The sequence below is a fragment of the Camelus bactrianus genome, chromosome X (genome assembly GCF_048773025.1).
Source record: "Camelus bactrianus isolate YW-2024 breed Bactrian camel chromosome X, ASM4877302v1, whole genome shotgun sequence".
Lineage (NCBI taxonomy): Eukaryota > Metazoa > Chordata > Mammalia > Artiodactyla > Camelidae > Camelus > Camelus bactrianus.
Window position 1 is genome coordinate 116,819,510 of NC_133575.1, and position 11,704 is coordinate 116,831,213.

The 11,704-nt window shown below is 62.9% G+C and overlaps 1 protein-coding gene across 4 annotated transcripts; it reads left to right on the forward strand.

Moving 5' to 3' along the window:
- Positions 1 to 1,857: 1,857 nt before the first annotated feature.
- On the forward strand, positions 1,858 to 11,407 carry DUSP9 (dual specificity phosphatase 9). 4 transcript variants are annotated; one of them, XM_074359172.1, is made up of 4 exons: positions 1,858 to 2,006; positions 7,520 to 7,927; positions 9,179 to 9,628; positions 9,984 to 11,407. In XM_074359172.1, exons 2-4 carry the CDS (start codon positions 7,555 to 7,557, stop codon positions 10,445 to 10,447), a joined length of 1,287 nt encoding a protein of 428 aa, XP_074215273.1. In that variant the 5' UTR covers positions 1,858 to 2,006; positions 7,520 to 7,554; the 3' UTR covers positions 10,448 to 11,407. The 4 variants fall into 4 exon arrangements, with proteins under 4 accessions (XP_074215273.1, XP_074215272.1, XP_074215271.1 ...); XM_074359171.1 differs by having other exon boundaries at positions 1,861 to 2,016; XM_074359170.1 differs by lacking the exon at positions 1,858 to 2,006 and adding an exon at positions 4,957 to 6,900.
- Positions 11,408 to 11,704: the final 297 nt, after the last annotated feature.

Consider the following 11,704-nt stretch of genomic DNA (forward strand, 5'->3'; position numbering starts at 1 on the left):
CCCCGGGCGGGGCAGTCCTGTGCCTTTAGAGCTTCTAGGACTGGCCTGGCTGCTCGTGGTGGCTTTCTTCTCTTCCCGTGCTGGGTGGGTCTCATTGCCTGGGGAGCAGAGGCACTGCGGGAGGGCTGGGGTAGGAGCTTTGCAGGGATGAGGGGCAGCATCATTCAATCCAAATGTTCCTCCTCCAGCCGTTCAGCCTTGAGTCACTAAAGCACAGGCGGGGCGGGGGGGGGGGTAGTGGTTGGTTATCCAACCTTTCCAGAAACTCCTCTGTGAGTCAGCTCACCAAGTCTTTGCAGGGGGCCAACTGAGTGCCCAGGGTCCTGGGCACGGCTGCCATATGTCTTCCCCAAAAGGGAGGATCACTGGTGGGGGGCGGGCAGCCCCATCTTTTGTGGTCTCCGTGTATTTTCACATTTTGACAGATAAAATGGTCCTACCGCTGAATGGTACAGCTGTGAGCACATGTTGATTTCTTAGCAAAGCCCCCTGACTTCAGGACAGCTGGCAGTGTGGATGGTCAGGGAAGCATGGGGTCGAGCAGCAAGACCCACAGTTTCATTTGCTCACCTATGTGGTGTCGTTTGGGCAGTTCAACTCCAGACTGGACCCTGGAGCCTGGATGCTTAAGGGGAGGTGAAAGGTCAGGCCGGCCCAGGGCACCTTGGGCCCACCTGTCAGATGCACCCACCACGGGGTCCAGCCCAGAAAAGCCCAGGGGCCAAAGCAGGGAGAGAGTCGTCAAGGCAGGCATCTGCTGAGGCTGGAAGAGGCAAAGGGCAGGGTGGACATGCCAGGCTAGTGGCAGCAGGGCCCCGCCCTGGCTCCCACACCCTGGATAGAAAGCACAGCAAAGCTAGGAGGGCCCTTGGAGGTGATGAGGTCTGCCCGTCGCCCCCAACTTACGGATGAGGAAACAAAGCTGCCCCTCTCCTCTCTTTTCCAGGGGTGATGACTCAGGGGAATTCCAGGCTGCCGCAGACACTAGCCAGGTGGCCAGGCCTTCCTTGGCTGCCCCCTCACGTGTGCGGCATCCCAGCTCTACCCACCTCCCTCTCCATGTTGTCCCAGCCTTGAGCCCAGTCGGGCTCTGTCCCTACATTGCTGCATGATCACCGGGAAACCACCGCCTCAGTTTCCCTAGCTATAGCACAGGAACATCTCCTCTGAGTCCCAGACTGGACAAAATGAGGCCCCTGATGGTGATGCTTGTGGTCTTCGGTGCAGAGGAAAGCAAACTGGGCCCGGTGACAACAGCCCCCCCTCCCAGCCCCACCCCCAACGGCCTGTCTCCACCCCTTCCAGGCACTGAGACCCAAATACTATTACTATTAGCCAGAATCTGATACGTTGAGAAGAGAGAAGACCGTGCAGGGGAACCTGGTGGTTGGGGGCACTGGTGGTGCTGTCATCTGGTCCTTATGTCCTCACCCCTGCGGCAGCAGGAGATGACTCTGGGGGCCAAGCTGTTCCCGGTCCTAGATGGGTCCTCTTGAGGGAAGCAAGGGTGCCAGCTAGACTCTTCGGAGCAAACCTCTCCCCTCCCAGGCTCAGCCTAGGTCAGGGCCTCCCCCTCCACGCCCGCGCCCCAAGCTGTTGAGGGCGGAGGGCTGCAGGAAGCATCCCAGAGAGGGGCCACCGCGGGCAGAGCGGGCAGAGGCTGGCAGGTGGGAGTAAGGCGGGCGGGGGAGGTGGAGGGAGACGCCAGGCCGCGGCCCCTCCCCGCTCCCTCCCTGCGCGCCGCCGGCGACATTGCCCCTCCTGGGCAGGGGGCGGAGAAGACGGCGACGGGAGGGGAGGAGGCGGCGGCGGAGGCGGGATTTGGAGTTTCCCTCCGCAGCGGCGGCGGCGGCGGCGGCGGCGGCCCCTCGGCTCTAGGCGAGGCCGCCGCCCGAGGCTCCGGTGGCGCTCGGCGGCAGCGGTTGTGGCGCTTCCCGCCGCCCCGGCTTCGGAAACTTCCCGGCCGCGACACGCGGAGCCGGCGCAGGAAGCCGAGCGGAACGGAGGTGAGCGGAGGTGAGCGGAGCACGCGGCGCCCGGGCACCACCCCACCCCCACCCTGCCTGACCGCCCCCCCGACGTGCGCTCCTCCACCCTGCACCCCCAAAGTCTTGCCAACGCGCACCCCACGGGCCGACGCACGCGCCTCTGCGAGTCCCAGGCACGCGCCCCTACGAGACCCACTAGGTCGGTCCTGCCACCTCACACCCCCCGCATCCCGCCGTTGCACCTCCCGCGTCCTCGGCCACGCACACCCCCTGGCACTTACACGCGCGTGCACAAACCATGCACCACGGACCCAGGTCCCTGCAGTGCACACGCCAGCAGCCACGAACACCATCCACTACTGTCCCCAACTCAGGCCAGCACCCATCCCAGACGCTGCCACGCCTCAGTACACACCCAGGCGCGCGCGCGCGCACACACACACGCCCAGCACATCCCTACGATATCTGCACTAACATAGCTCTCCTCACCGTGCCCCCACCATCTCCAACTCCCCATATGCTCATTACAGACACCCCACCCACGTTCCCAGCCCAGAGACATTGCAATCCACCCACCCCTGAACGAAGCCCCAACACTAAGCCCCAACACTAACCCACACCCCCAGAGGCCGACACTCCCCACTCTCCGAAGCCAGGCCCACTCCCCCCAGGCACACACCTCTAGCATCCCGAGCGCTCACTCTCATACACCCCAACGCGTATGCACACCTGCTGGATTCCTGCTCTCCAGCACCCTGCCCCACCCCCATCGCAAATAGCCCTCAATATCCCCCAGCACATCCCTGAGTCCCTCCCACCACCACCCCCCAACACCTGGCACACGGGCTCTAGAGGCTGCAGCATTTGGTGGCATCTCTGCCAGGCGCCTCTGGCTTGCCTTTGGCAGCAGCGGCTCACCATCCTGAGGGCCCCCCAGGTGCCTCCCTAAATAGACCTCGAGTCTCCTCCGCGACTGACTTGGCCTCTTCCTTAAGAAATAAGGAAGGCACTTGGGATGCAAGGTACCGTACTTAGATGTCGAGGGTGGGGAGATGGGCAGGGGAGAGGAAAGGAGTGGCAGGCACTGACATGGAAGCGGCCCAGCTGGGGCCAAAGGGGCACCAGTTGCCGGCCCGCACGTAGTAGGTAGGTTTCCTGAGGGCAGGAGTCGGAGCGCAGTGTGTGTGCCTGTCTGCGTGTGCGGTGGGGGAATGCCGTGGGTGCGGGCCATGGGTGCACGTGTTCCTGTGCGTGTCTGAGAGGGAGGAGTGTGTGACCCGCGGAGAGAGAAAGCAGGAGCAGCACCCTCCTGGGCTCCCTCATGCAACAATTGGTTTCATTCATTCATGCCTTCTTTGTTAACGAGCATTTCTTCCGTGAGCGCCGTGTGCCAGGCCCTTTACTGGGGGCTGGGGCCAGCGAGGGGCCGGGGACACACCCGCTCCTGCCTTGGAGGAACTCCCAGTCCCGCGAGGAGACCGACCAGGAAAAGCAGAAAGCCATCCCCAGCGGAAAGTGGATTTGGTGGAAAAGACACTGGATTTGGCAGAAACGCGGTCGCTGGGAGTTGTGCTCCTGGCCATGTGACCGGGCCGCGACAGCCGAAATCCTGCCACTGGGCCCGGCGGGAACCGTGTATTTCGGGTTGGGGGGATGGAGAGGGAGGCGAGGCACCGCTCTCCGGAGGCCCTGGGGACCAGAGGGCGCACGCGGCGCGGACGAGGCCTACGGGCAGCAGCGTTGCCGCGGCCTCCAAGGGGCACTGGTCAAGCCGGGCGGAGGCCAGGGGCTCCCGGCGGGAGCTGGGGCGGCGGGCGCAGCGCCCACCCCAGGGCGAGCGCGGGGCCTGGCTCCGCCCGCCGGAGGGGGCCTGGCGAAGCCCGGGCGCGCGGCGCCGCCTCCCCCTGCCCAGCGCGCACGGGGAGCGGGTGCGGGGCGGGGCCAGCGCCCAGAGCAGGCGCTGCAGGGGGCCCGAGTGCGGGCGGGCCCGGCGAGGGTCGGAGGAGGGGGGGCTTGGCTGCGCTCAGCCCTGCAGTGCGGAGGTGGCAACAGGTTCCAGTTTGTCCTGCTGCTGGCGCAGCGGGCGCCGCCGGCGCCGGGCAGTGAGCACTCACTTTCGAGATTGAATCCCTCTCCTGAACGCTTTCTCCCGGGGTGGGTGAGGGACTTGGCAGCAGGGGTCTGGAGCTAGGTGCAGGGGAGCCACTCTTCAGGCGTTGGGAGGCGCAGACCTCCCCCCATCGACCGCACAACCAACGTGGTGGGGGCGGGGGGGGGCTTCTTGGAGTTGCCTCCTTCCTCATCCTCCTCTGCCCAGCGGGGCTCTGGTCACCTCCCCCAGGGAGCTCTCTCCAGAAAGTCTGCTCAGGCACCTCAGGAGCTCCTACCTCCTGCGGGGTTTGGGATTCCTCCCTCCAGCCACACTGAGCCCCCACGCCAGGGCATGTATCTCTCCACCTCTTTGTCAGGTGGGGTGTCAGGCCAGACACCACAGGCTGACACGTGGCAGAATCCCTTGTTGGTGCCTTCAACCCTTGCCCACCCCAGCCTCCTGCCCACAGCTGCAGCAAGTCTGGATGGAGCCCCCAGGCTTAGGACCTATGGGCAGGTGGCAGCCCACCTCTGCCTCTGGGAGCTAGGATGTGAGGGAAAGGAAGTGCCCCCTCCTCTGCTCTGGCCCCAGGTGGGCATTGCAACTTCAGGGCACTAAGGTCTGAGCAAAGAGGAGGGAGATGGCAGGCTGGCCCCGGAGACAGAAGCCTGCCCAGAGTGGGACACCTTGAGGGGCCTGGGGAAGGACAGGCTGCAGAGGAGGAGGCCCCGGGCTGGAGGAGGGGACACAGCCCAGCTGCCTGAGGCCCCTGGATGCAGGCGGTGGGACTCTTCCCAGAGACCAGGACGTGCTGGGCTGGGGCCAGAGATGAGTCCCAGGCCGGTGGCCCACTAGGCTGGGAAAGGAGGGAGGGAGGGAGGGGGTAACTGGAGGCCCCTTGGAGGTGACCTCTCTGTACCCTGCCCTCTCCCCAGCATTACCACCCTAGTTTTCTCATCTTACTCTGGTTCATGGGAAGGGTCTGGCAGTTGCCCTGGACTGAACTATCCTAAACAGTGGCCTTCCAGTGGCTTTGTACCCTGCACGCCTTAGTTATATGTCTTGTGGTACCCACCCTGTGTGCACAGCTCTGCCTTCTTTTACATAGTTCCTTGGGGTACAGTCCCCAAAGTGGCCAGAGGGTGCGCATAACCAAATTTATTTCCGAAAGGGCAGTACCAGCAGAGAACCAACAGGGAATCATTTAGCAACCAGCAGTAGAGCAGCGGGCCTATTTCACAGCACCCTTGCCAGCATTGGGTGTTCTCATTTTGAGAACTTTTTCCTAATGTAACAGTGGGAAGGGTTACCGTGTTTTCCATCATCCTTGTTTTTTCAATTAACTTTCCTTCCATGTCTGGGGTTGAACCTTCCCCTAAACGCCTTGTACCAGTTACATTTCCTCCTTCATGCAGTGTCTTCTGGTTCCTTGCCCATTTATCTATAGGAGTCTTGACCTTTTGATTCGTTTGTATGCACTTTATCTTATCTTTTGTACATTTTCCTTCAACTCTGCTATTTGCTTTAGACAGGTTTTAAGCAGAGAAGGGCCATAGAGCCAGACTTTTCAGAACCACCCCCCCAACCTCATTTCATTGTCTCAGCACTTAACACACCCAGTGTTATCTTGTTCCATCTCCCTGTTTATTACTGACCTGTCCTGCTGGCCTGGGAGTGCCGTGCAAGCAGGGACCTAGTGTGTCCTGCCTGTTCATCATCCTGTGTCCATGGAAGGTATGGAGGCCACCAGCCATTGCTGAGCAAATGATCTGCTGCAGGGCAGGGCTGAGGGGGTTTGGGGCAGAGAGGCCCGGAGGTAGGGAGGGTGCTCTGGAAGCCATGCTGGGGACCTGGGCAGTGCAGGGGGCAGAGGGAAAAGTACAGATGTAAGAGACATTTAAGTAGAAACTACTTGCCTCCAATCAACTAGGGAGGGGGCAAAAGGAGGGGTAGGGATGACTCCCAGGATCAATAAGGTGACAAGAACAGAGCACCCCAGTTTAGGGCTGAGAGTGCAGAGCTCCTGGTGACTTTAAAGCCTTTGGTCTGGCCTGTGCGGGTGAAGCTATTGGGGTGCCCAAAAGCCGCCCTCTGCCTGCCTAGCCCTCCAGCTAGCCTTGGGCAGAGTTCTGGACCAGAAAGCAGCCATGGTTTCTGGTCCTGCTTCCTCCTCCCCTCTGTGATTTCACTGGCATCCCATGGGAGCCAGAGGTGGTAGCTAAGCTGAGCCTGTTATATAGATGAGGCCACTGAAGCCCAGTTAGGGGACATGACGGTCCAGGGTCACCCCAAGTGAGGAGGACTGGAGGCAGCCTCTGGGGCAGGGGCACTGGGCTCTTGTCCCCACCCCTCCCCCTGCCTCCAGGGGCCTGACTGGCGCCGGCCAGGGGAGCTGCAGCTGGTCCCCTGCTGGGCCCCTGACCTGCCCTTGGCCTCTGCCCCGGCCCTGTCCCGCTCCGGTGGAAGCCCCAGCCCAGCGCGCCACTTGCGGGGCCCACTCGACTGCTTTCGCTGGCACCCGTTGGCTCGCTGGCCCCCCTGGGCCCGCCCCCGCCGCCCCGCCCCTCTGAACGGCAACTCTTGAGTCCAAAGGCAGCAGCTTCCAAGGTGGAAGCAGGGTCTTCACTGCCAGGAAGCGGCGGGTGCGCGGGCGGCGAGTAGACTCGGCCTCCACTCCACGTGCGCGTCTGCTCCGCTGCCCCGCCTTCTTGCCGGTGGCCGGGCCCGGGGACACCCTGCCCGGGGACGGCGCCCCTCAGTCCGCGGTGGCCGTGGCTGGGACATCCGCGTGCGGCCACCCGCCGCGGGATCAAGCTCCAGGTTTCTCTCCTTTTGTTTTCTCGTGGGGGAAGGGGAGGCGGAGGAGAGGGACCAGAGCCAGGTCAGTTCCTAGAGGTCCAGCCTGCCGAGGTCCATCACCTAGGCACCACTTCTGTTCCCCCAGGCCCACCTGGCCTTGGGAGAGATCTCGGCCTTGACCCGCTCTCACGTGCACACTCCCCCATAGTCGGAAGCTCAAAGATGGGGAGTGATTGCGGGGCAGGCGGCAGACTGAGAGATGTGGAAAGGGGGTGTAGGGGAAGGTGGCCGCGGCCCTGGGTCCCCAGGAGAGGTGGGGAAGGGACCCACAGCTCTCCAAGGGGCCGCTGGACGCCCAGCCTTCTTCCTCTTCTGGAGGACCTCTCGCACTTCCCGGGGTGGAGAGCAGCGCGAGTGGCTGCCTCGGGTGTTTTTCTTGGGGCGCACGGGGAGCGTAATCCTTACTGTGGGAGGGGCGCGGGAAGAGAGTCATGCAGTAGAGGGGTGTCCCTGCGGGACCCTAGGCGCCCACCTTCAAGACACGGGGTTGGCTTCACGTCTTGGCCCCTGGGCCCTCACCCCTTGGCAGCCGGGCGCAAAGGACGCGGGCTCACGTTGCTCGCCTTCCCTCTCTCCGCAGCTCCAGAGGCCCGACGTGCCAGAAGCCGCGAGCCCATGGAGGGTCTGGGCCGCTCGTGCCTGTGGCTGCGCCGGGAGCTGTCGCCCCCACGGCCGCGTCTGCTGCTCCTGGACTGCCGCAGCCGTGAGCTGTACGAGTCGGCGCGCATCGGCGGGGCGCTGAGCGTGGCCCTGCCTGCGCTGCTGCTGCGCCGCCTGCGGCGGGGGAGCCTGTCGGTGCGCGCGCTCCTGCCTGGGCCGCCGCTGCAGCCGCCCCCGCCCGCCCCAGTGCTCCTGTACGACCAGGGCGGGGGCAGGCACAGGCGTGGGGAGGCCGAGGCCGAGGCCGAGGAGTGGGAGGCCGAGTCGGTGTTGGGCACCCTGCTCCAGAAGCTGCGGGAAGAAGGCTACCTGGCCTACTACCTACAGGGTAGGTGGGCGTGGTGGCCTGGCAGGTGCCAGCCTGGGGAGGACCCCGGCCCAGGGGAGGCAGGTCCCCACCATCCCAGGGCAGTCATAATTCATTTGACTTTGGGCAAACCCGGCCTCATTTTGTCAAAAGTGGAGGTCAGATTCCCTTCCCCGTGCATGATCTTGGAGAAGTCCTTCACTCTTGAGAGCCCCAGTTTCTGAGTCTGGAAAATGGGGAGAACCAGCTGAGCTGACCTGGCTCCCTGGATGCTGAAGAATGGAGTACCCAGTGTGGGCTCCCAGCCCCCTCCCCGTGGTATCACCACCTCCTGTAGCTGTTCATTCAGCCATGGGCAAAGGAGGCAGGAGCCACAGGAGGACGAATCTCCGTCTGCAAAGGGTCTGGATAGGGGAGGGGAAGAGAGAGGGAGAGAGGCGGGGAAGGCAGGAGGAGGCAGAGACCTGCCCCGGCCATAGTCATGGCAGGACTGGGGGCGGAGGGGAGACAGGCTGATACAGGCATGTTGGCTCCTTGCCAAGTCAAACACCCCCAGAGATCCAGAGTAGGGACAGGGTTCCCATGAACCTACAGAGCCAGCTGTCCACACCTCCCCATCGAGGAGGGTCATTGGGGCATCGTCCCTTCCTGCATTCTGAATGCACAGTGATACAGAAATAAATAAAATGTTGGATTTCCAGGCCCAGCCCTGGGAAATAGTAGTTATTTGTAGATGGAAATACTCACTTCTTGGGACTTTGGGACCATACGGGTGGAACGCCACCCTCTCCCCCAGGCCCTTTGCTCCTTGGGGTCCCACTTCATCCCTGAAGAGAGCACAAAGATGGCTGTGACCTGGCCTCTGCCCTTGAGGTGCTTCTGGTCAAGCTGGATCGGGAGACACCCAGGCAGAGAACTCACATGTGAACCTTTCTGATTCTTTAACTGATGGCTGCTGTCCTCCCTAATGCTGACAGTGCATCTAAACTCTGTTGAGCTCCCGTGCCTGCCTTGGCCTGGCCCTGGCGGTATAAGATCCTCTTTGGGCGGCTCTGCCTGGGCCCAGTGTCTTACAGCTGCAGTGGGCACTTGCTGTCCAGAGAAGTAGCCGCCACAAGGGATACCAGGCTGCTGGCTTTCGAGTTCCCCCTGGGGACACCGACAAGTTCCTCGAGGATCAGGGCTGACTAGGGTTGGTTCCCTATCCCCAGCCTGGGCACTTGGCTGCCCAGGGGTCCAGATCAATGGGACTCTCCCCTTCTCCCCTCCCAGGTGGCTTCAGCAGATTCCAGGCCGAGTGCCCTCATCTATGTGAGACCAGCCTCAGCAGCCATGGTGGCCCAAGCATGGCCCCAGTGCCAAGCCCAGTGGTGGGGCTCGGCAGCCTGTACCTGGGCTCCGATTGCTCAGACGGGGAATCCGAGCCCGACCGCGACTCCATGAGCTGTGGCCTGGATTCGGAGGGCGCCACGCCCCCCCCAGCGGGGCTGCTGCCATCCTTCCCCGTGCAGATCCTGCCCAACCTCTACCTGGGCAGTGCCAGGGATTCGGCCAACGTGGAGAGCTTGGCCAAACTGGGCATCCGCTACATCCTCAACGTCACCCCCAACCTCCCTAACCTCTTCGAGAAGAACGGCGACTTTCACTACAAGCAGATCCCCATCTCAGACCACTGGAGCCAGAACTTGTCCCAGTTCTTTCCTGAGGCCATTGCGTTCATCGGTGAGTCCATTCTGCCCCGGCTGCCTCCCTCCCTGCCCTCCCCAACCTGGCCCCTGGCCTTTCCCGCCTCTTCCTTCTCCCTCACGAGGGTACCACCAGGCTCAGCCACCATCCCCACAGCCTGGATGGCACGTCTGGGGTCAGGCAGTGCTGGGCCAGCTCCCAGAGACTGCCAGTGACAGTGCTGGGATGGGGCTGCGCAGGAACCCCCAGAAGGCCACCATCCGAATCTCATGTGGGCCCCCGCTCTGCCCCCCCACCAGACGAGGCTTTGTCCCAGAACTGCGGGGTGCTTGTTCACTGCCTGGCGGGCGTCAGCCGCTCCGTCACCGTCACCGTGGCCTACCTCATGCAGAAGCTCCACCTCTCGCTCAACGATGCCTACGACCTGGTCAAGAGAAAGAAGTCCAACATCTCGCCCAACTTCAACTTCATGGGGCAGCTGCTGGACTTCGAGCGCAGCCTGCGGCTGGAGGAGAGGCGCGCCCGGGAGCAGGGCAGCGGCGGGCAGGAGTCTGCCACCTCCGACCCGCCCTCCTTCTTCACCACCCCGACCAGCGAAGGCGTCTTCGAGCTGGACGCCACATAGGGACCCGGGCCACCCCCCAGTGGGTGCTCCCGATCACCCATGTGCTGGGGAGGAGGCGGGAGGGGGATCACCCTAAGCGGCGGGGGTGGGGGGGGTGGGATGGGGGTGGGGGGGCGCTCAATACCTCATGTGGGGGCTGTGAGTCGAGGTGGGATCTGGGAGCCCCTCCAGGGTGGCGTGGGAAGAAACCTGTCCTACCCACTCAAAACATCCACGGGGAATCCTATTAAACGTGCCTATGGGCTGGGCCTGGGGCCACCAGCCTGACCCGCACCGATTTGGGGCGGAACCACGCTCCAGACCCTGCCTCTTTCGCGACTGTTACTTTCTCCTTTGGGGAGTGGGGGATGGGGATAGGGATTCCCATCCGGAGAAACTCTTCCAGGTGGCTGCTGGTTCCCAGGGCCCAGGCCCTGTGTGCTTGGCCAGCTTGGCTGGGCCCCGAGCCTCCCGTGGTTTCCCCCTTCAGGAAGGGCGTGTGCCTGTTCCGGCCACCTCATTTGCCACAGGGACCTGCTCCCACTCCCATCCCTGGACCCAAATGGCTGCTCATGGGGAGGGGCTCACCATTACCACCAGTGTAGTCACTCTCTCCCGCCCCCTGCCCAGAGGGCTCGGGCCTCTTGGGACTGGGGGCCTCCCAGGGGATGTGGACTTGGAGGCACAGTGGCCGCCCCACATCCATGGGCACAGCCCCTTTCTGGGTGGCTCCTGGCTGGGCAGCGCTAGAGGGGAGGGCGCCGGCCTGGGAGCCACTGGGCGGGTTCCCGGCCGCACATCTGGCGCCCTGACTGTTTATCCACTTGACATTTGAAAAGATGCTTTTTTTCCTCTTCCCCTAGATGTCTTGACAGGATCACTGGGGCTCTTTGTGACTGAGGGTGGTCAAACTGCCGCCGGAGGAGATGGGGTCTCAAAGCAAGAGCTGGGGGTGGGGGAGGGGGAGAAGAAGGCCTGGATTTTGCCACTGTGGGTCCCACACAGCCATGGTTGGTTTGGGGGGCGGGGAAGGGGCCAAGCTGCACACACACAGTCATTCATTTCAGTACATACCCTTCATGGGCGGCGCGCACGCGTGTGTGTCTGTCTGTATCAACGCTCACACATGCACACTAGCCAGCAGTCCCTTCGGAAGCCACACCATGGTTGCTTTCTTTAATTGTTTCTGAATAAACGGTTTCCGTAAGATACTGAACGGAGGGAAGCTGTTTCCTGAGCACCTTGGAGGGTTTGTGGAAAGGTGGGGAGGGAGGCTTGGGAAGGGGTGGGGTGTGCTGGGCTGATCAGGACTCGAGCACCACCCCACCCCTACATCACCATTTCCCATCTCGCCTCCACGCTGCCTGTCAGCCTAACCTCTGAGTCACCTGTTCACTCACAACCATTGAGCCCCTGCTCTGTGCCACACACATGGCCAGGGACTCTGTCGCAGCAGTGAGCCCGGGACCTGCCGCTCGGAGTCGACTTCCCAGAATGGGAGGGACAGA